Source organism: Athene noctua, chromosome 11 (genome assembly GCF_965140245.1).
Source record: "Athene noctua chromosome 11, bAthNoc1.hap1.1, whole genome shotgun sequence".
Lineage (NCBI taxonomy): Eukaryota > Metazoa > Chordata > Aves > Strigiformes > Strigidae > Athene > Athene noctua.
Genome location: NC_134047.1, coordinates 10,905,261 through 10,932,502, shown reverse-complemented (window position 1 = coordinate 10,932,502; position 27,242 = coordinate 10,905,261). Strand labels below are relative to the sequence as shown.

The following is a 27,242-nucleotide window of genomic DNA, read 5'->3' as shown; positions in this document are numbered from 1 at the left end:
TCACTTGCTTCTCTCTGTAGTTTCGTCTCACACATTGGTGAATCACAGCTTGCTGCATGTGATTAAATGATCTCTATTGTAACACAAATCAAATAATACATGTCTGAACACTTTGCCTTTTTTAAAATTCATAGGATTAAATACCTAAAGTTCTTCTTGTTCACCTTTGCTCAGATTTTGACATCTACTACAGTTACATGTGGCCGAGTACATCATCTTTTAAATCCCTGTTTTGATTTCAATCTTTGTGAAATTATTTAAGAACAAATATCTTAAATGTTTTTGGCCAACAGCAATGAGAAGACTTGAGTAGAACTTCACAATGGAGGCAAAATCCATAGTCATCGGTGTGGAAGGGATGACCTGCAATTCCTGTGTCCAAACCATTGAACAGCATGTTGGGAAGATGAATGGTATCCATAACATTAATGTAAGTAATGCTATTGCTGTTTCTTACAAAGCTTTGCTCTTATATGAGAAACCATGATGAAATGTGCACCAAGGGAGGAAAACATGTGGAAAGAGTATATTCAATATGTTTCATGGTAGGCTGATGCTGGAAGTGCATTAGTGTATTTCTGGTATAAGAGAAAAACAAGTGCTTACTCTACTGCAATGGGAGCTAAGTCATTATCTGTTACTCCTAAGTAATTTTCTGCTTTACAGTTAATTCAGTGAAGTAATGGGGAAAAAAAAGTCAAAAACAGGCAAGAACAGAAAATTTTTAAATAAGATAAAGCAAAAGCCCTAGAACTTACACTGGTGAAAAAACCAAGATGTCCTTGTCCCTTACGCTGGGTAAGCCTGCAGGCATTTCTTTCAAACTGGTAGTACACAGAGGCCACTTGCAGAGGTTCAGAAGCATTTGTAGCCTTGAGGTGTCCAGTTAATCATGTGGTAGTTGACCCACCATGAAAAATAAAGTAGTTTTGTTGTGATTTGTGAAATCCAGGTGACAAAGGATAGTCTTGCTAGCTCTTTCAGGTACTAGAAGTTTCCTTTCCTACATACTATCCATGAGGAAATGAGAGCAGAACTGTAGTTTTGAACTGTTAACAGAGCTGTGTTGTTTGCCCTTAATCAGTCTTCCTTGATATGACTTGATTTTTTTTTTTTCTCTTAGCTCAGAGGAGATAACAATATTTTGTTAGTGGTTTTCTATCATGGGCAAAATATCAGACTGTAGAGTATTCCAGAGTCAGCTGATTATTCTTACACAAGACTTCAATTTACAGTTGTTTTAATAATGGAAACAATGTAAAAGCTGGGAGATTCCTATTAGTTTTATAACGTAATTTGTGCTAGAAAGAACAGTCCTAACAATAGCAGCAACAGAAAGTTGCAAAGTTTAATTACTTAGTATCTAGGTTCTGAAATCATGCTGTAAAATTCTGTAATGGTTGATTTTACTCTTAAAGAAAAGAGTATGTTCCTGGCTTCATCAAAAGATAGATTCTATTTTAGTGGATATGTCTTAGATGAACACTTTCCTTCCCAGAATAGGGAACACTGTTGTAATTTGGGGGGCATGTGATTGTTACCTCTAGCTGATGTTGAAGGGCTTGTGGGCATCATTCTGTACAAAGTCAAATGATGCACTGGTTAGTACAGTTTCCTTTTGCCTGAAGTAGGCGTTCATGTACACACATGGAAATTTTGGTGAACAGCAGCAACATTTACAAGACTCAAGATTTTTCATCTTCCTTCAACTTTAATGTATTTTTAATGTGATATGAGGCTATGCTCTGACACCAAAACCTTGGATCACTGAACAGACTATTTTAGAAATAGGGATACTGCTCTTAACATCTGTGGCATGGTATGGTCAGATAAATTACTAGGCATCTGCAAGCATGAAGGCTAAAAGCAGCCTGTGAAATAATACCCCAAAATAATCTGACTTCAGAATCTTCCCTTTCTCCCTTATTCTAGCAAAAAATTTGATCTCATCAACCTTGCATTTTATTGTTTCTGCTAATTTCTGAGAATATATAGATGATTTGATATAGGAGAAGGAGGAGAGAGTCATACTTCAACTTATTTGATAGTAATTATCCTCATTACAGTATCGGAACTTCAATTTAGCCAGATGGTTTGTTTCAGAAAAATCCCCGAGAATAGTAAAACAGGATTTTGTTTAGGGAATATGAATTAGATCAGCAAGGAGGATGAATTTTAGATGGATAATACAGACAAAACTGCTGCATTTAGGTTATTTTGCCTCCAACTACAATGAAACCAATAAATGCCCATGTTGCTAATGCTGCTAAAGCCTGTAATTGGGACAACAATGAAGAAAGGTCGTTCTTAAAATGATTTAACTGGTCAAATTTAATCATGACTGTGGTCTTCAGGTTGTACGTTTGCCCAGAGGAAAGATAGAATTGAATGATAATGTGTTGGGCCTCTGGCAGGCATCGGCTTTCCCTTTCGGAAACTGCAGTAATTGTGTTTAATACATCATCAGTTGGGAGCAAATTAAATTGAGGATATTTGTACCATCTGATGTGAAAGGTTAGTACCAAATCAGGACTGTTCTGGATCACCAAAATATACAGAGAGGGAAAAAAACAGCTTTAATGTTTGTCATATATCAAATTTCAAAACTGAATTTTGTTCTGTGAAGTCTGATGCACTTTACTGCTCACAGCAAGTTAACAGCCGGTGTGTTAGATGCCTAGAAATATTGGACTCCTTTCACTGCTACTTAAATCTGTGAGGTTTTTTTCCAAGAGTGTTTTCTTCCATCCTTGTAGCCTAAGGGTAATTGCTACTAACTGCAGAATTGTACATGTGATTAGAATTTTTTTCTGTTTTGCTTTTGGGCTGTTTTGCTTTTGGGGCTTTAATTGGGTTAGTCATGATAGTTCAGAGACTTTGGCTCTGCAAATTTTATTGAACGCATTGATGCTGTCTGATGTCTTAAGTAAAAGTGGCCAGACAGACTTGTAAAAGATTCTGAAACACGGAGGAAGGTAAAATTTGTTCTTTCTAGCCAAGATGTTGCACAGATGAGGAAGTTACTTTATCGTGGCTATTGGTATGACTTTACTCTTCAAGGTGAGTTGTGATGGATAAAGTTGTACTGGACAAGTATTCCTAATATATGCAAGTAAAAGCTCTTTCTAGTCTCATGCAGGGTATTAGTTCTCATCTCTTAGTATTGCAGTTAAATTGTTGGGTTTTTTTTTCCCTTGCAAGGTATCTCTAGAGGATAAGAATGCGGCCATCATTTATGACTCAAAACTGCAGACTCCAGCAACACTGCAGGAAGCAATATATGACATGGGATTTGATGCTACATTGCCTGATTCAAACCCACAACCTGTTTTACCTGACACTATTTTTCTTACAATTCCTACTCAGTCAGCTCTAACATCTAAACAAATTTGTAGTACACTACTAAAGAACAAAGGTATCACTGATGTTAAAATGTCCTCTGATCAAAAAACTGCAGTGGTGACCTTCATTTCTTCCATTATAAATGGCAAGCAGATTATCCAGATGGTCCCAGGAGTAGAATTAAATATCTCTGTACCAGAGGTAACGCCTGGAACTTGTGAAGATTCCAGCTGGTCTCAAGCAAGTAGCATTGTGCTGCGCCTGAAAGTGGAGGGGATGACCTGTCATTCTTGCACCAGCACCATTGAGGGGAAGATTGGAAAATTGCAAGGAATTCAGCGGATTAAAGGTAAAACCTTAGTGCATTTTTATGTAAATTGAAGTTACCCATGCTGTTCTCTGATGGCATTGTGGAGATATCTTGGGTTTAAATTAGATAGCTTAGCGTGACAGCTACTCTTTGTGGTCCCACGTATTTAGTTACGTGTTTAATTTGGACTAGAAGTGAAGAAAGGGGCCCAAATTGTGGTGAGGCTGCTGCTGTTACATTTGTGGCAGTATTCAGTGTCTGCTTTGTATTTTGGTAGGGAGCCTGGAGTAGTCGTGTTCCATAATTTTATTACCAGTTACAAAAATCTCTAATACCTTATGCCTTTTTTTGGTATTGTAATTAACATGAGTTTTTATTTTCTGTTCAATTAAAAATTAATACTGGCATATATGTGTTTGTGTCTAAAAAGCAAGACAAAATTATCTGTATTGCCACAGACCCCTGATAAAAGGATAAATTTAGTAAGAAATAGTAATGTCATTTGTGAAAGGCTTGGGGCAAGAGCAAAATATTGAGTAGTTGAAAACTGTTGTAGTACTAGACAAAAAATGATTGAAGAATTAAATTGTTTGATATTTACCAAACCAATTAAATCTCCTTTCCATTGTAGTTAACATTTCCGAGCATTGAAAGTATTCTTGGAAAGCTTTGACAAATCTGATGCTCTTAGGGCAACATGCTTATTATGCTTAGGGAAGTAATGCACACTTTTATTGATTAATTTTCAGTATCCCTGGACAATCAGGAAGCTGTTGTTGTCTACCACCCTCATCTAATTTCAGCAGAAGAAATAAAACATCAAATTGAAGTTGCAGGTTTCACAGCATCTGTCAAAAAGCAGCCTAGACCCCTCAAGCTCAGCACTGTGGACCTGGAAAGGTTGAAGAATACACAGACCAAAGGCTCTGAGACAGCTCTGAAGGAAAACTCAAATGTGAATGATACAAAGACAGTTGTCTTCAGAATTGATGGCATGCACTGCAGTTCATGTGTCCTCAATATTCAGAGTACCATATCAGCACTCCCATCTGTAACAAGTATAGTAGTTTCATTAGAAAAGAAAACTGCTATTATAAACTATAACCCAAACTTAATTAGCATAGACGTCCTGAGAAAAGCCATAGAGGCAGTGTCTCCAGAGAGATTTAAAGTCAGCCTTCCCGATGAATATGAAAATGTAGCACTTTTCCCCATGCTGGCATCTCCACTGAAGTCTGCTCATCCAGCTCTGAAGGATGCTAGCCAGCCACTTACTCAATTTGTTGTGATAAATATTGAGGGAATGACTTGCAACTCTTGCGTGCAGTCCATTGAGGGAGTCATATCCCAAAAGGCAGGTGTAAAATCTGTTTGTGTGTCTCTTTCAAATCGTAACGGGACTATAGAGTATGACCCTCTGCAAACATGCCCAGAAGACTTGCGATCCTCAATAGAGGATATGGGATTTGATGCATCTTTATCAGGTAATGACATATTAAACTTTTAATTTTAAATGGATTATGCAGTTCTATTTAGTATTTGGTACCACGCAAGATGAAATTTAGCAGTTGTACTTGCCAAGAGAAGCTTTATATCTTTGCTGTCAGTTAGATAATTAATATGCACTTTCTTTAATACATCAGATTAATTAAAAATGGTTGAGATGCCTGGAAACATAAACATGTCAGATAAATACTGATGTTTGAATGGTGCTCCAGTTTGCTACTGTATAATATTCATGGCATGGAATTTGAGCTTCGCTAGCTATGAAGAATGTTATGGATTGCTGTGCTGAAGTTTCTTTAATAGGTAATTATCAAAGACTTGGCTCCTGTGGTGTAACTAGTGAAGGGATGTTTAACCAGGCTCAGGAGTGACAGGATTCTGAAAAGTGTGGACATCACTAAGGAAATTAAAATGATGCTGTTGAGATAACCCTGGTAGTCAGCTCAGCACCACCCAGCCACTCACTCACTCCCCCACGGTGGGATGGGGAAAAGAAGGGTAAAAGAATGAAAGCTTGTGGCTTGAGATAAAGATAGTTTAATAGGTAAAGCAGAAGTTGCACGTACAAGCAAAAGAAGGAATTAATTCATCACTTCCCATCAACAGGCAGATGTTTAGCCATTTGCAGGAAAGCAGGGTTTCACCATGCGTAACAGTTACTTGGGAAGACTAGACACCATCATTCCAAACAGCCCCCTTTCCTCCTCCTTCCCCAGCTTCTGTTGAGCTTCATGATGCCATATGGTCTGGGATGTCCCTTTGGGCAGTTGGGATCAGCTGTACCAGCTCTGCCCCCTCCCAACTCCTTGTGCACCCCCAGCCTCCTCGCTGGCAGGGTGAGGAGCAGAAAAGCTGACTCTGTGTAAGCGCTGCTCAGCAGTAACTACAACACCGGTGTGTTCCCAACACTGTTTGGTTATAGATCTGAAAGATAGCACCATATGAGCTACTATGAAGAAAAAACCCTGTCACAGCCAAAACCAGCACAGATGCTTGCTTTGATGACTGGTACGCTAAAAGTAATTGCACAGTGGGAGCAGATGGCTGGATAGTAGAATGCAGAAGACTTATGGTGAGAATACAGGTGAACATTAATAGGAAGAGAGGTTTCCTGAGGGGGCAGGGAACCTCTATTTCTTGATTCAGTAATCAAGAAATACAGTATGTGAGCTATTTTATGGCGATAACTGAAGAAATGGTCAAGTGCTCCCATTTAATTCCTTTTATATTGCTTCTGCATAAGCATAGCTCCTGAATTGCTGTAAGAAGCAGTTGTCTGTAGTTTGAGAGCAACTTAATGTTGCAGTGCTGAGGTTTAGCTTACAGTCTACAGAAGAGGACAAAGAACGTGCAATAGAACAGACAAATATAATGAGGAAAAACAAACAAAAACAATAACAAAACAGTAAGTTAATTAGTGGCCTAACCCTTTGTCTTGTTTTCTTTTGCTTACTCTTAATTGACAAACAGGTGGATGAATTTGATAGACAAGGCATGTACAATTGCCATTTTTTGGTCTAAATTTACCACAACACGTATTTATGGCTGGTGTAGTACCAGCTCATACTTCACTGCAATGGCTATTCATAGTGTCATGAATTGCAATCTCCTTTTCAGCAAAGGCAGAACTACCTGTGGCAGTAGCTCAGCCTTCACCTGAAGTGCAGCTGGAATCTCACAAAACCGAACCTGCCTCGAAAGTGTCACCAACCCACCTTGCTAGACAAGAGACAAAGACTATATCAAAGTGCTATGTCCAAGTCACAGGAATGACATGTGCTTCATGTGTAGCCAACATTGAGAGAAATTTGAGAAGAGAAGACGGTAAGATACATGTCAGTGCAATTGTTAAATTTCTTAGCATTTCTTTCAGAAAATCCATCTAGCTTTTGTACAGCATTTTTAATGGGTGAAGTGTCAAGAGAAGTACCATTGCTGGTGTGTTTGGTGGGTGAGAACATAGTCCACTCACTGTTGGTTCATAGGATGAAAACGGTGTTGTTCTTGCTGCTTTGTGGGCATACTGGCTAGAGACTGCCTTCACAGAAGCAGGAGTTGAAGCACTCCAGAGAGAATGTAGGGATCAAATACAGATCCTTTTAAAACTAAACCAAATCTTTTCTACAGGAGGGACATACCCAAAACTGCAACTTTAAGGCAGGTGCATGTGTGCCTGTATTAGGTAGGGAGTTATTAGAGAGAGACAGTATTAATACGGATTACAGAGACATAAGTTAATTTTAGCTCTGTGAGTCAGGACAACTATGTCTGTCTTCTGTCACTGTGATGATTATATTTGCAGGAACAAATAGTTGCATGACTGTGATGTAATGAAGAGCCATTAATGTAAACTGCGTTTAATTATTGTAATGAAGACAGATGTGTTCCAAGTTAACCTAGAAAATGGATGAACTTGAATCCTTTTCACTTAGTGTACAGTAGGATTGCACATTGTTAAATCTACCCTTTCTCATATGTGTTCTCTCTTGAAGAAGAAGCTTTTAGAAATGGTAAATGCGGATGGGGAAATATGCAGAACTGTATTTTAGAAGAACTTCTTTTAAGTAAAAATAGATCACCTTTTAATGTATCATAGATTGAATGTTTGTAATTAGCCTGTTAAAAACATGCAACTCGTGGAGTAATACTTCCATCTGTCACACCTGCACTTAGGTGTGTTTGTTGCATTGTTGGTGTATCTTCAAAAATGGTGATGTTTTTCTTTATATATACCTACAATATGGTATCTTTCTCAATTTCAATTGATTAAATTGAAATTGATGGCTATTGTGCCATGTTACTGCAATCATGTTACTGTAAATGCAGTGTTTTTCTTAAACATGATCTGCCATTCACACATTTTGTTTTCTAGGAATACATTCAATACTTGTTGCCCTAATGGCAGGAAAGGCAGAAGTGAGGTATAATCCTGCTGTCATACACCCTTCAGCTATTGCAGAGCTCATACGGGAGCTGGGATTTGGAGCTACCGTGATGGAAAACTGTGGTGAAGGAGATGGAGTTCTGGAACTTGTTGTAAGCTAGTAATTAAAATCAAACAGCCCCATCTTTATTACTTTTATCTATTGGATAGGCTTGTGTAAGCGTCCACTTCCTAAAGTGTTGATCATATAATAGAGCTTAATTTACAAAAAAATTAAGTATAAGGGTACATCAGGTACGTATCACAAACTATGTTTTGTCCTGAAACCTGTGCTGGCTCACTACTACCTACTACTGCACTGAAGTTGGAGAAGTATTACTGTGTTTTTTTGATTACTCTGCCTATTGCAGGAATTTCCTTCTTTTTTTTTTTTTTTTTTTTTTTTAAATATGTAGCTGAGTCTAGTTCAGTGCACCCCAGCTCTGAGCTTGAAGGGCCAGCAGAGCTTAATAACCTTGTCTCTATGGTCTGCTTCCTCTATTGTGCTCTCATCCTTAACTAGAGAGCTCCATCTCATCACTTCAAACCCCAGAAATATGCAGTAAGTAATTCAGGATAATCATAAGCATATTTTTCTTTTCCTACTTTTTAAGATTAATTCACCAAATAACTTGTGATTTTGATAACAGGAAGGAACTTCTGTTTTACAGGTGCGAGGAATGACATGTGCTTCTTGTGTACACAAAATAGAATCCACCCTCATGAAGACTAATGGTGTTTTGTACTGCTCAGTAGCTCTTGCAACCAACAAAGCACACATTAAATATGACCCTGAGATTATAGGTCCTCGAGATGTTATACAAGTGATAAAGGTAAGTTTCATGAAGGCATCATGTCTCTTAAAAGACCCATTGTCCTTTGAAGAGTTACATACCCTGGAAACAGAAGGGAAGATTATTAAAGGAAAAGGACCTGTCTCTCTTCTTCCATCTGCTGCCTTCTTAGTGCAGTTTTCTGCAGATAATATCTGTGTTCTGGCTCAAAAGCAATTCTCTATTATGGCTTTGCCTAAGTTTTTAAACAGAAATATTAGGAAAGCCAGGTTATAGTAGAGAGTTGATACCAGCTGTAGGTTTGCAGAAAAATAAAGCACATCCCTGAGTACTGTGGCAGGAGAGAGGTAAAATAAGTTGCTTGGTTTTCTCCCTCAATTTCTCTACTTCTCTTCTTCAGGAATAACCAGTTTGGAAAGCCACGTTTTAGAACAGTGTTTTAATGTTCTAGAAAGGTTGTTTTCTACATCAGATTGCTTTTCCCTGTTTGCAGGGTAACCAAAAATAGTAACAATCATATCAGAAATGTTAATAAAGTAAATCAAATGTAAGGCTGGCACTATCAATAATTGGACAATAACTTTATAGAAGCAAAAAGTGTCTTTTAAAACTGACTTCTCTTTTTTTATTATTATGCTTTTTTCCTTAGGATTTAGGTTTCACTACTTCATTAGTCAAAAAAGATAGATCTGCTAGTCATCTCGATCACAAACAGGAAATAAGGCAGTAAGTATTCCTGAACATGCTTAGATCCTAGAAACATCTTTTTTAATCAACAGTTTAAATTTTTTTTTGTGTGTGTGTGAGTGTGCAGACTTGCTAGCTAAAATCTTATCAAGCACTTGACTACAAAACAATTTTTTTTTTCTTTTTTTTCCCTTTTTAAAATCTGAGGTGGAAAAGGTCTTTTGTTGTGAGTCTCGTTTTCTGTATTCCTGTCATGGGGCTGATGATTTACATGATGGTTATGGACAGTCAACTTTCAGATGCTCACACACATCACAACATGAGCAGTGAGGAAATGGAGGCCCTTCACTCCTCTATGGTCCTGGAATACCAGCTCCTACCAGGATTGTCTGTTATGAATTTTCTGTCATTTTTACTGTGTGTCCCTGTACAGGTAAGCGGGAATATGACAACTCCTAATTTGTTGGTCTTAAACACTCAAAATGGAAGGTGGTGAAGAAATTAAATTTGGAAAGTGACTGTAATTATGCCCATTCAAAATGTTTTTGAGGAGGTTGCTATGTGCTTCTGCTGTTGCCAAAATAAGTGGTGCTAGGGATGGTTGTGGGCAGGTGGGTCAGTGCAGAGGTGCTCTGCAGGTGGGCAGCCTCTGAGGCACCAGCCTGGCCGTGCTGGTGGGCGTGGTGAGGAGCTGGTGGCACTACATGAGGTGAGAAGATCTGAGAGTACTGTGGCAGAGATCATAGCCCTTGGCTAGAGCTGGGATTTTGTTCAGAAGGAGGTGGAGAAGGCAAATAACAGAAATAAAATTAGTGTCTCCCTCTCTTATGGAAATGCTGGTGCTGTGTGTTACAGCTGTGTGTATAAGATGCAACTGTTGCTCTTGTTACAGATGTTTGGAGGCTGGCACTTCTATATACAGGCATACAAAGCACTGAAGCACAAAACTGCAAATATGGACGTGCTCATTGTTTTGGCAACCTCCATTGCATTCGTCTACTCGTTTGTTATTCTTCTAGTTGCAATGGCTGAGAAAGCAAAAGTAAACCCTGTAACTTTCTTTGACACACCTCCTATGTTGTTTGTGTTCATCTCATTGGGCCGGTGGCTAGAGCATGTTGCAAAGGTAAGGAAAATAAAGGCCCATGATATCTACAAGCTGGAAAACACTAAGAATCATTTCAGAATGTTGTGTACCTTTAAAAAAAAAATTCCAAGAAAAAGCTTTGTTAGGTTCTTTTAACCTTCTTTGTTGTAAAATCATCTTCAGTAACTGAACTAGTAAAAATATGAAATGACTTAATGTAAGTCTGTTTGCAGAAAGTATTTTCTTAATAGGGTAAATTGCAACATATGCAGTTGTCATTTACCCGGCAATTTTTTTCAATAGCATAGTCAGAAAAATATGAAAATTATTATTCTAGGGTAAAACGTCAGAAGCACTGGCACGACTAATTTCATTACAAGCTACTGAAGCTACTATTGTTACCTTGGGCCCTGATAACGTTCTTTTAAGGTATCTTGCTTTGTCATTTGCTTTTTGTGGGTTTTTTTGTTGTTAATATGCTTAATTCACAGACAAATGTTACCATTCTGTAGAACTATGAAGCCAATAACTACAGATTTGCCAGTTATAAATGTTAAAATGCAGAAAAATTAAGACTGCTCTGACTTGTTTTATTGGAATCTTGCTAATTTTTGCTGTGATAAGAAAATAAGATTTTCTCAACTGTAAAGTTAATAAAACTATGATAAAATAATCGTAGCACTCTTTAGAATGGCCTTCTGACAATTTTTGCATACATTAGTAATGTCAACAAATGGGATTATGCTTTGTGTATAGTGACAATTTCTTTTGCCTGAGTAACTCCAGTTAACAATCTCTTTTTTTTAAAAAAACACTATACATCACTCTAGTGAAGAGCAAGTTGATGTCGAACTGGTTCAACGTGGTGACATTGTCAAAGTGATCCCAGGAGGCAAATTCCCAGTGGATGGTCGTGTTATTGAAGGACACTCTATGGTAGATGAATCTCTTATCACAGGTAAGCATTTGCTTTTTTACAAGTGTAAAAATGTTTTTTCTTTTCCTTTAAAGGAATCTGAAGAAGGGAAGTTGAAGCTGATACTCTCCTCCCTCTTCTAATTGAGTTGGTAGCTATTACAATATTGCTGAAAAATATAGCTTAGTATCTGTTGTTGACCTTTCCTTAGGTGAAGCGATGCCCGTGACTAAAAAACCTGGCAATACAGTTATTGCAGGTTCTATTAATCAGAATGGATCACTACTGATTTCAGCAACCCATGTTGGAGCTGATACAACTCTTTCCCAGATTGTTAAACTTGTGGAGGAGGCCCAGACCTCAAAGGTAGAGTATTATCAAATCAAGTATTTGAGGTTTGTCTTATCATTTAGGCATCAGCATACCAAATCATTTGAAGAGTGGTTAAAACTGTTCAGATTTGAATTGAAGTTGCATAATGAAGTGTCTTGCTGAATAAGGACTTTGATATGGTCTACTGCTCCAAATTTCATCATCTGATTAAGTAAACGTGTAATTATAAAGTGTGGTATGCTGAATGGGCTGCAAACAGAAGCTGTGATTTTTATCTCTGTCTGAAGGCACAGAAGAGAGTAAGCATAATGTTGCTGGAGCTGACATGTGTTTCTCCTTCCTAGGCTCCTATCCAGCAATTTGCAGACAAACTTAGTGGCTACTTTGTTCCTTCTATTGTGGCTGTCTCCGTGGTTACCCTTTTTGCCTGGATTATAATTGGATTTGTGGATTTTGAAATAGTAGAAAAATACTTTCTGGTAAGTAAGTGTCCTTAAACATCTTCTGAAATATTTAAAAAATAGATAGCCTACAAGTGTATTAGACTGCAGTGGTTCCCTTTCTGAGTTATCCTTGCAGGCAGTTGCTGACTATAGATACTATATTATTGTTATTGCACTGTATCACTCCTACATTTATACTTAAAGAGAATCTGCAGTAAGTGATCAACTCCTGAAAGATAGTATTAAAAAAAAAGAAGTTCATTTTAAAAAAGTAAATACTCAACAAAAATACATCCAGATTTCCCAATTTCCATTCCTTCGTGGGCAATAGAAGTCCCTTGCATCACAAGTTGCAATTCTTCATCTAGTTTTGTTGGCATAGCTTTGTGTAAATTCATCTTTGAAATCAGTGGAGATCATTTTCATTACAGATGCCAGAGGAGGATTGGGATCTTAATTTGTACCATAGAGTTGTTTAGATCACAGGTTTCTTGGTTCATTACTATTTCTGATTAGCATTTATTACTTTCCAAGAAAGCAATCTTCATATCCTCTTTCTTTGTTATTGTGTATATATTGTTAATAGAGTGTCTTTTATTACATTACAGTGTAAATGAGTTATAGCATGTGGTACCTTATTTAGGAAAATGTCCTGTAAATAAAACAGATTGTGGGTATATGCAGTATAGAACAGAACTTAAGTCATTAGTTGATTAGTCATTAATTTAGTCATTAACCCTAGCTTTTGCATGATTTGCCTGTGCTTTACTTTTTAATGTTAATACTTCAGTTTACATATTTGCAGATTTTTTTTTTTAACATCACAAGCAATGTGTAGTTGAATGCATTGTTTCCGTTGTTCAATTTCTTCTATTACTAAAATAAACTTCTGTCACTAGGGTTACAATAAGAGCATTTCTGCAGCCGAAGTGATAATCCGCTTTGCTTTCCAAGCCTCTATCACAGTGTTGTGTATTGCATGCCCCTGTTCTCTGGGATTAGCCACCCCGACAGCTGTGATGGTTGGTACTGGAGTAGGAGCTCAGAACGGCATACTGATCAAAGGAGGAGAGCCATTAGAGATGGCCCATAAGGTAGGGAATGTGGGTTATTGTTACAGGAACTTTAAAGGCTGGTATTGGTGGCATTTTGCCAACTGCTGCCTGAGCAGATCATTACGGGTACATCAGTACATGTTAGTAAGGGATGGATGATCAGCACATGTTAGTAAGTTTGGTTAAATTGGGTGGTTTTCTGAGGAAGCTATACATTAAAGCTTTGTTTACTGAATGAAGTCTTCCTGTTTTGCTGCAGGTAAAAGTGGTTGTATTTGACAAAACAGGTACTGTTACTCATGGGACTCCAGAAGTGATGCAAGTGAAATTTCTAGTGGAGAGTAATGAGCTACCACATAATAAAATGCTGGCGATAGTGGGGACTGCAGAGAGTAATAGCGAACATCCTCTTGGAGTAGCAATAACAAAATACTGCAAAAAGGTAAGTTATTTATACAGGAAAAGAGTAGTTTGTGTTACGGAAGAACCTCTCTTCCAGTACTTAATATGTATGAGTAGTCTTGTGTCACTTAGAAAGTAATTGATGTATTATTCAGTTGGGAAAGGTGAAAATTGTGGAGTCACATAAATCACTTAATACCATATTAGATGCACTGGGTACTCAAACTTTTTGATGTTTGATTGAATATTTCTCTGCTCCTGTTAAGAGCTGGTTTAACTGCACTTTATTTTCTGGGGTTTGTAAATGCAGCATGCTTTCATACCTTAAAAATTTTCTCAGTTTGCATCCTTTTTCTTTAGGAACTGGACTCAGAAACCCTTGGGACATGTACAGATTTTCAGGTAGTTCCAGGCTGTGGCATTAGTTGTAAAGTCACCAATATTGAAGCATTACTCTACAGGAAAAATAAAATGGTTGAAGAAAACAATATTAAAAATGTGACACTGGTGAAAATTGAGGAAAATACAGATGAATCAGTGCAGCCCGCTCTGATTATTGATGCTGAACTACCAAGTAAGCTAACTCTGGTTTGTAGAATAAAATAAGTTATTTTTACTTTTGGGTCTTTAGGATCCTTAAGAGTGAGGCCGCTTTTTTCTGCCCTGGAGAACTGGACTTGCGTAAAGGCACACGTGAAATGGTTGGTCATTAGTTTATTTTCACACATCACTCAGGACATTGTGATTAAATACAGCCTGAAGTTACATGTTGAATATGGGGCTGGAAAATCATGTAGGAATTGTCTTTCACCTCTCTGTTTTTACTTTGCTTCATCCCAAGTTACTATTTTGTAGCCAAAGTGTGTATTTGCACAGCTGAGTGGTTTCAATCAAGAACAGTTCATTGTTAGATCTTTCAACTATATTGAGTTGTTACATATAAATTAGAAGCACTGAGAAGAGGGACTTGGTCCTTTACTGTCCTTTGACCTGTGATTCTTGGTCCACTGACATGGTAACTACCTGTTGTTGAAGAAATACGTTCATTTCTCTCTTTGTCAAGAACACATGAAAAGATTGGCAGGATAGAAACTATTGAGAAAGATTTTTCTTTCTGTTTGGATCCTCTGTAATGATATTTCAGCACATACTGGGAGAACCTGGGTAGAATTAGCTGGAGGGAAGCTTCCTGGTTATCCATACAATGGTAGGATGTTATTTTCTTCCTTCAGCTACTATGACTTCTCAAAAATACTCTGTTCTCATTGGGAACCGGGAATGGATGAATAGAAATGGCCTTCTTGTTAAAAATGAGGTTGATAAAGCCATGACGGAACATGAGCGGAGAGGCCGCACAGCAGTTCTAGCGGCAGTTGATGGTAAGTTCAGTGCTGTCTTTTTTTTTTTTTTTTATTCAGAGGTTGATTTGTCACTATTTAAATAGAAAGTAATAAACAGTCATGTCACATGAGTTATACCTGAAACAGAATGATAGGATGAAAAGAGATCGTTAGCTAGTTTTATAACACTTTCATTGAGAAAGATGTCTTCCTGCCTTTCCTAGTTGACAGGAGATTTGGACATAATGCAAAGACTTCAAAGAGAGCAAAGGGGAAGAAAGGTGAAAAAAGGAGGGTTTTGGTGGTTGGTCAGTCTATGCTCTATATTGTCTTAAACATTGCTGCTTTGATACCTGCTCTCATTATGCTTTTTACTGTCGATATTACTGTTTCTGCAATTAGTCTCATTGGGAGGAAAAAAATTACATTTTTTTCATAAAACAATAAAGATCTTTATTACAAACACATTCCTTTTGTTCTTTTAGGAATGCTTTGTGGCTTGATAGCTATTGCTGATACTGTGAAACCAGAAGCTGAGCTGGCAGTCTACACTTTAAAGAGTATGGGATTAGAAGTTGTCCTAATGACTGGTGACAACAGCAAAACTGCAAGATCTATTGCCTCTCAGGTAAGCTGTTGCATGTGTGTTTGGGTTTGAAGCTTGCTACAGCCCACTTAAAGGAAGCATGTTGTATTGTGTATTGTATTGCTTGTGGCTGGCACAGAACTGGTCTGTTGTGAAAATTGGTAATGTAAACAAATTCAGAATAATGAGGGGAACGAAAGAAGCCTTTTTCAATGGAAGCAGCATCAACTTTGAACTCAGAGCTATTTTCATATCAGATGGGTTTGGTCTTTAGCTCATGAGTGATAACATGGGTTTCAGCCTTCCTGGTCACATTATTAAAGGCAGAAGCTTTGCTAGCTAGTAGAAAAGCTGCAAGACAGTCTTCTACTTTCTCTCTCTTTAGGTTGGCATCACCAAAGTGTTCGCAGAGGTTCTTCCCTCCCACAAAGTAGCCAAAGTGAAACAGTTACAAGATGAAGGAAAACGGGTGGCCATGGTTGGAGATGGTATCAATGACTCCCCAGCTCTTGCTATGGCCAACGTGGGAATTGCTATTGGCACGGGTACTGATGTAGCCATTGAGGCAGCTGATGTGGTTCTAATTAGGGTAAGAAATAAGACTGCTTGATTAAAATAAGATAAGAGGGGTTAGAAGGCCCAGGGTGTCTTGAATGATTCAGACCACTGCTGAGATGTGCAACCTTCATAAGCCAGGAGAACTGGAGCAGAGAAGAGGTCATCTTAATCATGTTTGTTTAGTGTAGTGGTAATTATCCTATGAAGGAAACTTCCCCATTTTCTGGGTACTACAAATTTTGGGGTAATTGAAGTTTGAGAGTGAGCAAAGGAGGAAAAAGTGACCTGACCTTTGGCAAACATAAATTGTATTTCAGTAACATACCACAGTACTTCCAAGGTTATTGTCACTTCTTCCTACATATCAACAACACCTTGACAGAAATTGTGGTCAGTGTCCAGAACTGTACTGTGTGGTGCTGTATACATTACTGGGATTATCATGACATCTGGAATAAGAGTGGTGCTGATTGTATGGGCTCTATGCAGACAAACTAGAGCAGCCTACAGAACAGTTACTACATATAGTCTGTTACATCCAGTTTATGGTGGTTAGCTTTAAAATGGGAGTATGATGACACTACGTGTATGCTCTTTTTTCTCTTTTTGAGTTCTCCAGTAAACATATTAACTTGCAGGATGACTTGATGGATGTGGTAGCAAGTATAGATTTATCGAGGAAAACTGTGAAAAGGATCCGGATCAACTTTGTCTTTGCTCTAATTTATAATCTCATTGGAGTTCCCATAGCTGCTGGTACGTGAACGTTTCCCTTCAGGAATAAGATTGTGCTTAGTGAGTAGAAGATTGCAGTGATGTAATGTTGTGTGGAAGAGTATCCATTTTCTTTATTTCTGACTGTCACTAACTGCTGAGTTCCCTGCCTGGGAACGTTGTAGTGGTATATTTGTGAGCTGTCCTCCTCCCTCATTATGGCTATTATAGATATGTTCAGGTTCATTGAATGAGCCTGATCCCATGAATAAGCAGTTTACTGCAGGGCAGGCAAGACCTCTGAATTTCAGGCTGCATATCCGGCTGTATTTACCTGTAGGTTCTAGCAGACAATAAACCACAAATATTTATATATTAAATATTTGTCATTTAACACTAAACTAAAATCCTATTTATTAACATACTGAAATACTACTAAAATTAGACAATCTACGTGGCATTGTATGTGTTAATACTTGAATAATGCTGTGTTCCTGCTCTGAACTTACTGCTATCTTATTTTTCTAGGTGTCTTCCTGCCCATTGGTTTGGTTTTGCAGCCCTGGATGGGATCTGCAGCAATGGCTGCCTCCTCTGTTTCTGTTGTGCTTTCTTCTTTGCTGTTAAAGATGTGAGTGTGAACAATTCTGTGGTTTCTAATTTAGATTTGAAGCTCGGGCCTTTGAGTTGCAGAAAATAAGTGTGGGACTATGACAGATATCACAGCTTTTTGAAGAACAGTTCAGGCAGGTCTCTGTTTAGCAGCAGTTGGTTTCGTTCTTGCTTGAGCAGTCAGTTGGTCCAAAGCACTTCAGACAGTAATATTTAAATGTCATGTGAAGAGAAAAAATGTACAAATCAGAAGTATGTTCAGAATGGAAAATTCCTTTGTATATTTGTGAGAAATCTTGTCAGGACATGCAGGCTTTTAAGACAGTGCAGCTGTAAACCCCGCACTGACACTGAGGATTGTTGCAGTAAGTAAACCAAGCTGCTGCATTTGTCACTGCATTATTTTTCCTTACTCTGCAGTTAGGAGTAGTGTGGCATTGGGGTGGGAATGGTATCTTTTGCTATTTAGTTAACACATGAGGTTTCAGAAGGAGTCTGCTGGATCAGTCACTGGCTGGATGGACGGTCCCAGAGAGTGGTGGTCAATGAAGTTAAATCCAGCTAGCAGCCGGTCACAAGTGGTGTTCCTCAGGACTCAGTGTTGGGACCATTTCTGTTCAGCATCTTTATTGATGATCTTGATTAGAACATAGAGTGTGTCATCACTAAGTTTGCAGATGACACCAAGTTAAGCAGGAGTGTCAATCTGCATGAGGATGGGGAGGCTCTACGGAGAGATTTGGATAGATTAGATCAGTAGGCCAGTGTTAATGGGATGAGCTTCAGCAAGACCAAGTGCCAGGTCCTGCGCTTGGGCCACAACAACCCCCTGCATGGCTACAGGCTGGGGGAGGTGTGGCTGGAGCTATGTGGAAGAGAAGGATCTGGAGGTTCTAATTGACAAGTAACTGAACATGCGCCAGCAGTGTGCCCAGGTGGCCAAGAAAGCCAACGGCATCCCAGCTTGTGTCAGAAATAGCGTGACCAGCAGAAGTAGGGAGGTGATAGTCCCCCTGTACTTTGCACTGGTGAGGCCACACCTTGAGTATTGTGTCCAGTTTTCGGCACCTCAATAAGAGAGAGATACCGAGATGCTGGAGTGAGTGCGGAGGAGGGCAACACAGCTAGTGAAGGAAAGAGCTGGGACTGTTTAGTTTGAGGAAGAGAAGGCTGAGGGGAGACCTCATCACTCTCTACAACTACCTGAAAGGACATTTTTGAGAGGTTGGTGCTGGTCTCTTCTCACAGAAAATTAGTGATAGAACAAGAGGGAATGGCTTTAAACTGCAACAGGGGAGGTTCAGACTGGACATTAGGAAAAAATTTTTCCCAGAAAGAGTGGTCAGACTGTGGAATAGGCTGCCCAGGGAGGTGGTGGAGTCACCATCCGTGGATGTGTTTAAGGGTCGTTTAGAGATGTTGGGGGAATATGGTAGAGTAGGGCTGATGGTTGGACTCAGTGATCCCAAGGGTCTTTTCCAACCCGAATGATTCTGTGAAGGAGAGTGGAAGAGTTGGTAAATGATAGCTACAGTTGTCCACTCTCACCAGATACATTTTGCCAATATGTTTTGCAGATGCTTAGCACCAACGAAGCAGTTAAATACTGAGTGATGTGTGTCAGCTTTACCCATTCTTCTGTGTCCTGGCCAAAAAGCACTGAAATAGCTTCTGGTTGTATAGTAGCCTTGCAAAATGTGAAACTTTCATCGCTCATATAATTGATCAAATTATAAATGTCTCTGGCTTGTGCATCATCATAGCACATAGGCTAGTTTCTTTCCATATTTTAGTGTACTTTACTTCAACCTGAGATGTATTGTCATGTATTATCATTTTTTTGTTTTTCCCTTCCTTAGGTACCAGAAACCAAGTTCTGAGAAACTTGAGTTCCGGGCCCGTGGCCAAATGAGACATAAGAGCCCATCAGAAATCAGTGTCCATATTGGAATTGATGAGACTGGGACAGGATCTCCTAAACTGAGCTTAATGGATCGAATCATCAATTACAGTAGAGCCTCTATAAATTCTCTCTTTTCAGACAAGCGTTCAGTGAACAGCATTGTCCTTAATGAACCAGATAAGCATTCACTTTTGGTGGGAGATTTTGGAGAAGATGATGACACAGCATTATGAAAGCCTTGCCCCTTCCTCCCACCTCTGCTAAGAAAAAAAAAAAACAAAACACCAAACCCTGAAGCAAAATGAAAAAACAACCAAAGGAGCTGTCTAGAAGTCTGTGCATGTACTGATTGTTTCTGGGGGACTTTGCAGATGTATTTCTTCTTTAATGTAGAAGGCTAGTTCTTGCAGTGACATTTAATTTTTTGCAGGGTCTTTTTTTGTTTTTTAAAACTAGACTTACCAAAAAAATGGTGCAGGGGCTGCTAATGCTTGCAAATAGGGCCATGTTATCATTCCATAAAGCTTGCAGTATAGCATTTTTTTGGCAAAATACAATTAAGGAAACTAAGGAACCAGAAACTTATTCCCCAGCCTTATAACAGGCTTCTTTATGCATAGTCAAGTTTAGTACTATGTTAAAAAATTATAGATTACTACATCTGCAAAATACTGAAGGTTCTGTGTTTGCAGATAGGTGTGCCTTACTTCAAAACTTCAGGACTCCTCTTGTTTCCATAGCCTGCCTTCTACTGGAAACAGTTCCTCTCCAATGTCTTTTCTTTTTACAAACATCTGGTTCCAGCTCTTCACACTCCTAGCTTCAAATCATCTCACCATTTGTGATCTGTATTCCTGCAAGGCAGAGATAACTGAGTTGTTTTGGGTTTGATTTCTAATCTCATACCCATTTGACTCTATACATCCATGCCCCAGTACACTCCTGCTACTAAGACTGTCTGTGTGAAGGTTGAATGGCTTGGGAGGTTTGCTCATTCCCAGCCTCTCCTAAGCCAAAAGCTTCTGCAACATCTGAACATGATACGAATGGGATGTGGTGGTAGCCAAAAGGTTTAGCTTTAAGAAGGCAGCAATGTAGTTAGTGCTCACTTCCAATATCTACTAGCACTCCTTAAATGAACCAGAATAATTTGGACTGGTGTCATGCAGACTTTAAAATCTTTACAGTTCAGTCTTTGCAGGTACCTAACGCTATTGAAGAAGTTGTTATGTGTCGGATACTGCACTAACATCAGTTGCTTGTAAAGATAAGTGTCTGCGTACCAGGAATGGTCTAGAGTCCACTCCATAGATGGATCCAAACCTCCTTTTCTTGGGATGCTCAGATCCAGGCTTTGTGAATTAAGGCAGTCTTCATTTGTTACTGAACTGAAATATAAAAATGCAGGTTTTGATCATTAAATCATTAATATTAAAAATATTCTCAATGAGAAATAAGGGTGTTCATCACCCAGTAGGTAGCTACCTGTTTGCTACTTAATAAACCTTGTTCTTTAAATCCTCTGCTGAGACAGCTATCGAAAGCAATTACTGGGTTTGCTAATGTTGAATTACATTATGGAATACAGTCCATGGTGTAAACATGTAATTCAAATTTGTGGTTGTAGAGGAGGAATAGTCAGTTTGGAGTATGATAGAGATCTCTCTAATGTTCTAGTTTTTAACTTGAAGTCTGATGTCAGTGCATAGATTGTGTATGTAAAAACTCATAAGTAAATAGATTTTGCATTTTATCTGAGAACTACCGGGAAAATATCAGTGTATAAAACCAAGAGTTATGCTATGGAATATGTTGTTAGTAAATCAGTATACTTGTTATATTGCAGTGAGGAGAAAAACATCATTTGTTGGTGCCGCTAGTGTAAGAAACAAAATATTTCTATTGCAGGATTTAGGTTCTTAATATCTTTATATGAATATAGAATTTTTTAAATTAGATTATAGCTATATATATATATTAGTGTTAAGAAATGCTGAGATATGTTACTGCAAAGCCTTTCTGTAAGATGTTGTTCCTTGTTTTCAGCAACAAAGCTGTTTCTTACAAAGCAGATAGTTACCTAAAATCTGATTGTATTGTGATGGTTTTTTAGTGCCTCGCAACCATGCAAACGGTTTCCAAAGACTTCAGTTTTCTTGTTTATCCACACTCATTCTCGCTGTTGTTCTTGGCAAGATTTTGCAGGTGAAAGAATCATGGAATACCAGGTTAGAAGGGACCTCAAGGATCACCTGGTCCAGCCTTTCTTGACAAAAGCATGGTCTAGACAAGACAGCCCAGCACCCTGTCCAGGTGAATCTTAAAAGTGTCCCATGTTGGGGAATCCACCACTCCCCTGGGGAGATTATTCCAGTGGCTGATTGTTCTCATTGTGAAACTTTGTCCTCTTGTGTCCAATCGGAATCTCCCCAGGAGTAACTTGTACCCATTACCACTCCTCTTCTCCATGTGACTCCTTGTATCATAAAAAGGGAGTCTCCATCTGCTTTGCATTCACCCTTTCAATAGTGGAACATGGTGACGAGGTCTCCCCTAAGCCTTCTCAAGGCTGAACAAACGCAGGTCTCTCAGCCTGTCCTTACAGAGCAGGCTGCCCAGTCCCCTGATGATCTCTGTAGCCCTTCTCTGGGCCCTCTCCAGCCTGTTCTGATTTTTTTGTAGAGCAACATCATTTTTGTATAGTCAAATATGTACTCTACATGTTTTTGTCTGGGTTGTGCTGATGGGTGGTCTTAATTGTGCAGTGAAGACACAAGGCAGATCCTAGCATCCTTTCAGATGGGAGTTTTGCTGCTGCAGCTGCTGCTTATGGTATATGTGTCAGGTAAATGACAGGATGCTCTTACTTCAGGAAATAGAGTAGTAATTTAGGGTTAAATTTCTGGTTGGTAGATAAAGCAGCTTGAAGAATTTGTTAAATTATTTCCAAATATATTTTTTTAGACCATTTTGGACAACAAAACACTTTGACCTTTTGTTGTCCAAATTGTACATAGGTTAAATGTTTACATTGGAATGCTTGCTTTATCACCAACTTTTCCCAGTGCAGATGTCTTTTTCTAGGCTTTTCCATTTTCTGTGAAACCCAGCATCTGATCCAGCTCCAGCAAAATAAGGCTACTTTTCAAAACCAGGATACTTAATGAGGTGCAGAGATGATTATAGGAATGGGTTTAGGAGCTTGTAAGTACAGACAGAGGATCAAATTCTAGAGACAAGAAACAACTAAGCTAAAGACCAGTGTTAGCCCAAGCATGAATGGGTATAAAGTGGTTCTGATGCACCTAGGCTTGAACTGAGATTAAGGTTTTTAACTATAACAGTTATTAGGTTCTAAGATAGCTTCTGTTAGAGCTAGTGTGGGTGGAAAGCAAATTGCTCTTGTGTTTCTGAAAGAGGCTTCAATGAAGTGATGCCAGCAAAAGCAGTGGTCAGGACTATACTGACCCAGGAAGTCCCTTTCAGTCCAGTTTTCCTCTTTAGGGAAATCTGTCTGGACTTGTCTTTTGAACTTAAATATAGTACACGGTGGTTTGAGTAACGTATAGCTAATGACGAAATTCAGAGTCCAGATGTCTGAAAACAGGTTATCTGTCTAACATACCCCCAAAGGTGTGATACTGACTTGCAGAATGTATCTTGTGATTAAAATATTATATAAGGTGCTTTATGTTGAAGAACCAAAATATTTTTCAGTTTGAATGTACAGTGCAAGTGAAATAATGTGGGAGCTAAATGTTCTCCCCAATGTAAATGTTTTACTATGTAAATATGTTACTCCTGTTGGAGACAGTTTGGATTCAGAAATTTAAAATATAACTTGGAAACACACAGTTACAAATGAAATTGTTTTACTAGTTTGTCTATTTTATTGTTTTCTGTAACTAGCTATTTATAAAACCTGTGCTTTATTTAAAAAACAAAGTACATATGCTCAAGGCTTTAAAAATTGCTCTTTGGATCTTACCAATAAACTTTTAAGAGAGTAGACACTTGAATTTTTATACAGAAAAGAATGTGAAAATGACAGAACACAATGGAAACAAGCAAGCATTTTTATTTATTAAAAATTGTGTTTATATTTTTGCTTAGAACTTCCAACAAAATGTTTTAAACCTAAGATTTTTTTTTTTAAATTCAATTTTGGTATGAAGAATGGAGAAAAGAATGTCGTTATGGGATGTTAATTTAGTTCTGTTACATTTCTTTACATCTAGAAACGTGTAATCTCAGCTTCTTATTCTTTTAAGACTGTGCCTCCATCATTATAATGGCAATTATACAATAAAAATGTAACATCCAAAGACTGTTTTAAATTATGTTCTATGATCTCCTTCAAATATTTCTTTAGCTGACTTAAAGATTCTGCTGCCAGCTGTGCAGAATTTCTCTCCATTCCTTCCTTTGCACTGTTTGATGAAAAGGCCAGACGGGGCACCTCGGGGATGTGATGATGTTGGATTGCCCTGCAGGAGGTTGAAATGTGCATGTACAGGATGGAGGTTCTGAAAGCAGCTTTGCATGTCATGTGCACTTCATCTTCCCAAGGAAAAGCACTCTGGGTGAAATGGGAAAGGTGAAGCCCTGTTGCTTTTTGCTTGTTCAGCAAAAGGCTGATGATCAGGGTTTCTTACGTATGTTTCCAGCTCTGCTAAACTGCATGGCCTTGATGACATTCAGCCTACATGAAACTGTAGGGCTGTTGGCAAGTGGTGCTGGTGAAAGTTGGGGAACTATGGAATTATCGTCATGTAAAGAGTATCACTGTAATACAGAATCATGGAGTAGCTGAGGCTGAAAGAGACTGCTGGAGGTCACATAGACAAAATCTGCCAAAGCAGGTGAGCTGGAGATGGTTGCCCAGGAATGAGATTTTTATTACCTTCACAACCTCTTGGGGCAGTCTGTTCCAGTGGTCAATCACCTTCACAGTGAAAGTGTTTTCTGATGTTAGGATGAAATTTCCTGTTTCAGTTTGTGCCTGTTGCCTCTTCTTTCACTGGGCACTACTGCAAAGAGTCTGGCTGAAGTGTGGTGGTTTATGCAATCACTCTGTGTCCCAAAAAAAAGTGCCAAGCGTGAAGTGGTGGAGAAAAGTCCATGGGAGTGCTCCTGTGTTCCTCTCATGGGAATGGCTGGACCCCCATCACCAAAATAATAATTTTGTTCAAAATCTAGCACAAATCTCCTGCAAAAGCCTAGATACTATTCTCAGCAGAGTTTGAAGCTATGAGGAGCAGTAACAGAAGGGGCAGATCCCCTTCTTGGCTCCCCAGCTGACTGTTAGAAGAGGTCCTGGCAGCCTGACTGGTGCCCAGGTTATGGTCTCTGATGGCCAGCGCATCTCCAAGGGGGCTTCTACCTTCAGTTTGACAGGATAGAAAAATGGTGCAAAGCCTGAACAGGTTTTATACTGAGGTTTCTAGAATCATCTTTCAAGTACTTTAAGTAAACAATGACTGAATGCTCCAGCATTCCTTAGAGCTGTTTTTCTTATTTACATTGAAAAAACAAACAAACAAACACCCACCCCACCCCCCCCCAAAAAGAAAGCACACAGACAAAAACCTGTTCTGTGCAAAACGCTTATTCCCTGTGTTCACCAGGCTGCCTCTCCACCATGCCTTATTGCCTGTTCACAGGTAGATTGGTGTTACAACCCCAACTGGGACCCTAGAGTTGTAAAGGTTCTACAATAACCTCAGGTTAGATTAAGGTGAAATGACACTTTCAAGTTCATCTGATCAGCTGATTAGCATACTAGACCAAGAGAGGCAGGTATTCCATGAACTCATTTCCATGAGAGATGAGGAAAACTGGAGAATGGGTTCTGCGCATGTGTTGTGGGGGAATGGGGTGCACCAACCCCCTCATCCATTGGTGGTCGTCCTCACCCCACTGCCTTTACTTCTTCCCTCAGTTTCAACAGATTTTTGCTGACTTCATGCTTCTTGAGCAATCATCCAGCTTCTGGGGCCAGATGCTCACCTCTTACCAGTCCTTATCACTACATGTGGTTTTGAAAATTTTAAAATCCAGTCCCTGGATTTTAAGATTATCTCAGTTGAAGGTTCCATTTCAGGGACGATCGCTGATTAATCTGGAGGACTCTGATCTGGATTCATTAAAACGTTTATAACAATCTTATTTATAACAACTTGTATTTTAGAAAAACAAACAAACCCAAAAAAGCTCAGATGCTTGTTAAGTAGCCAGGAGTCCCCAAATCTTTTGTCAACTGTTCTTGAGTTCAAGGTGCGATACAAAAACCTCTGCATTTGTCTGGCTAACACACATCATCTGTGTTCAAGCAACACTAATAGTATTAGAATTCAAAATTATTAAGACTCTCCTGGAATTTGACAATGTCTCTCCTTCCCTGAAATCTGACAAGTCAATGGTGTTTCCAAAGTGACAACTTCTGTTGCAGTTTTACATTAGCTCATGTAGGTGTTTACTGCAGCAGCCTCTCACCTGCCTCACATCCTTTGGTGGCAGCAAGCACCTGTGAGAGTGCTGAGCAGAGCTCTCACATTCAATATTACTTTTTTGTTGGGGGGAAAAAAAAAAAGTTCAATCATTTGGATCAAGTACAGGTTCATTTTACCCTTTATAAAATCAGTGGAACAAATATCAGCTTCTAGGGCTCTGAATGAAAATGATATAGTAGATAATCACCGGTTTAAAGGTATTCTAAAACTTATTTTCTTGTGCGGCATTACAGAAGCACACAGAAATATATTCCAGCAGCCTACCACAGCCAGGTACTCCACTGGTTAATGTTGGAGTCCCTGCAGCTGCTGCCTGAAACATCATATTTTCAGGCTTGATGGCATCCATTTTACCAGCACATAGTTCCTGCACGGATTTATTTTTTTTAACCACCCCCTAGATTCTTTACTTTTAGTATGGCTACATTATCTTCTTTTAAGATGTGCTTTTTTCTTTTTAAGTAACATTTTTAGATAACATCTCTGCAGAACAGTTTGACAAGCCCTAAATGTCAGGCTTTGACTCAAAATTCAGCATCTGCCTTGATACCAGGGCTACGCTACTGGCAGCGTTATTTTTTTTCCTTCCAGTTGACTGGATAATTTAAGTAGTAGCTGTGAATTTCTATCATGTCTACTAGATCATGAATGAAAACTGTTGAAGAGGTAAGATTTTTTTTTTTATCCCATTAAACACATCTCTCAAATAAATTTCTTAATGAGTGTTTGAGAGCTGTACACATACATCCTCATCTGCAAGGAAAAAGAGACAGTGTACAGAGTAGAATTTTTTAGCATTTTCAGTTTAAACCCCCATCCAATTCTATACTTGACAGACCTGAAGCCCTTCATTCCCTGCTAATGTTAGAAACAAGACTGTGTACAATCACTTGCCAACCTGCCGACGTTAGGCAGGTGATGCGAGCAGCCAGGAGATGTTTATTCTCTGGCTACAGCAGTGCTAGAAACTTTGAATTTCGCCCATGCTTCAGGCAGTATTTTCCACAGTGCCAGACTGGCTACTCAAACTCCATATCCCAATCGATTGTTAAAAGGAAGAGCTGTGAAGGATTACAAAAACCAGACAAAGCTAGAGATGGTGAGAATATACAAGATTTGTGTTCACGTAAGCTTTAATCTTAAGAGCAGTAGTCAGTCTGTGGGTATAAATCTTAATATTTTTGCCTACTTTGTCCTTCAATTCTAATGCCCTTACCTG

The 27,242-nt window shown here is 38.8% G+C and overlaps 1 protein-coding gene across 3 annotated transcripts in view; it reads left to right on the top strand.

The window, feature by feature from the left end:
* Positions 1–23,830, top strand: part of ATP7A (ATPase copper transporting alpha) — a 32,094-nt gene extending 8,264 nt beyond the window's left edge. For 2 of the 3 annotated variants that reach the window (XM_074915609.1, XM_074915610.1), the window contains exons 2-23: positions 294–430; positions 3,202–3,691; positions 4,402–5,136; positions 6,776–6,982; positions 8,031–8,194; positions 8,753–8,914; positions 9,525–9,601; positions 9,770–9,995; positions 10,455–10,688; positions 10,987–11,078; positions 11,480–11,607; positions 11,777–11,931; positions 12,243–12,377; positions 13,241–13,435; positions 13,656–13,838; positions 14,159–14,372; positions 15,031–15,177; positions 15,624–15,766; positions 16,110–16,313; positions 16,894–17,038; positions 17,525–17,627; positions 19,468–23,830. In XM_074915609.1, coding sequence (XP_074771710.1) covers positions 323–430; positions 3,202–3,691; positions 4,402–5,136; positions 6,776–6,982; positions 8,031–8,194; positions 8,753–8,914; positions 9,525–9,601; positions 9,770–9,995; positions 10,455–10,688; positions 10,987–11,078; positions 11,480–11,607; positions 11,777–11,931; positions 12,243–12,377; positions 13,241–13,435; positions 13,656–13,838; positions 14,159–14,372; positions 15,031–15,177; positions 15,624–15,766; positions 16,110–16,313; positions 16,894–17,038; positions 17,525–17,627; positions 19,468–19,744 — 4,524 coding nt within the window. In that variant the 5' untranslated portion in view covers positions 294–322 and the 3' untranslated portion in view covers positions 19,745–23,830. The remainder of the gene's footprint in view (positions 1–293; positions 431–3,201; positions 3,692–4,401; positions 5,137–6,775; positions 6,983–8,030; positions 8,195–8,752; positions 8,915–9,524; positions 9,602–9,769; positions 9,996–10,454; positions 10,689–10,986; positions 11,079–11,479; positions 11,608–11,776; positions 11,932–12,242; positions 12,378–13,240; positions 13,436–13,655; positions 13,839–14,158; positions 14,373–15,030; positions 15,178–15,623; positions 15,767–16,109; positions 16,314–16,893; positions 17,039–17,524; positions 17,628–19,467) is intronic. The other variant, XM_074915611.1, reaches the window with a different exon arrangement.
* The last annotated feature ends 3,412 nt before the right edge of the window (positions 23,831–27,242 follow it).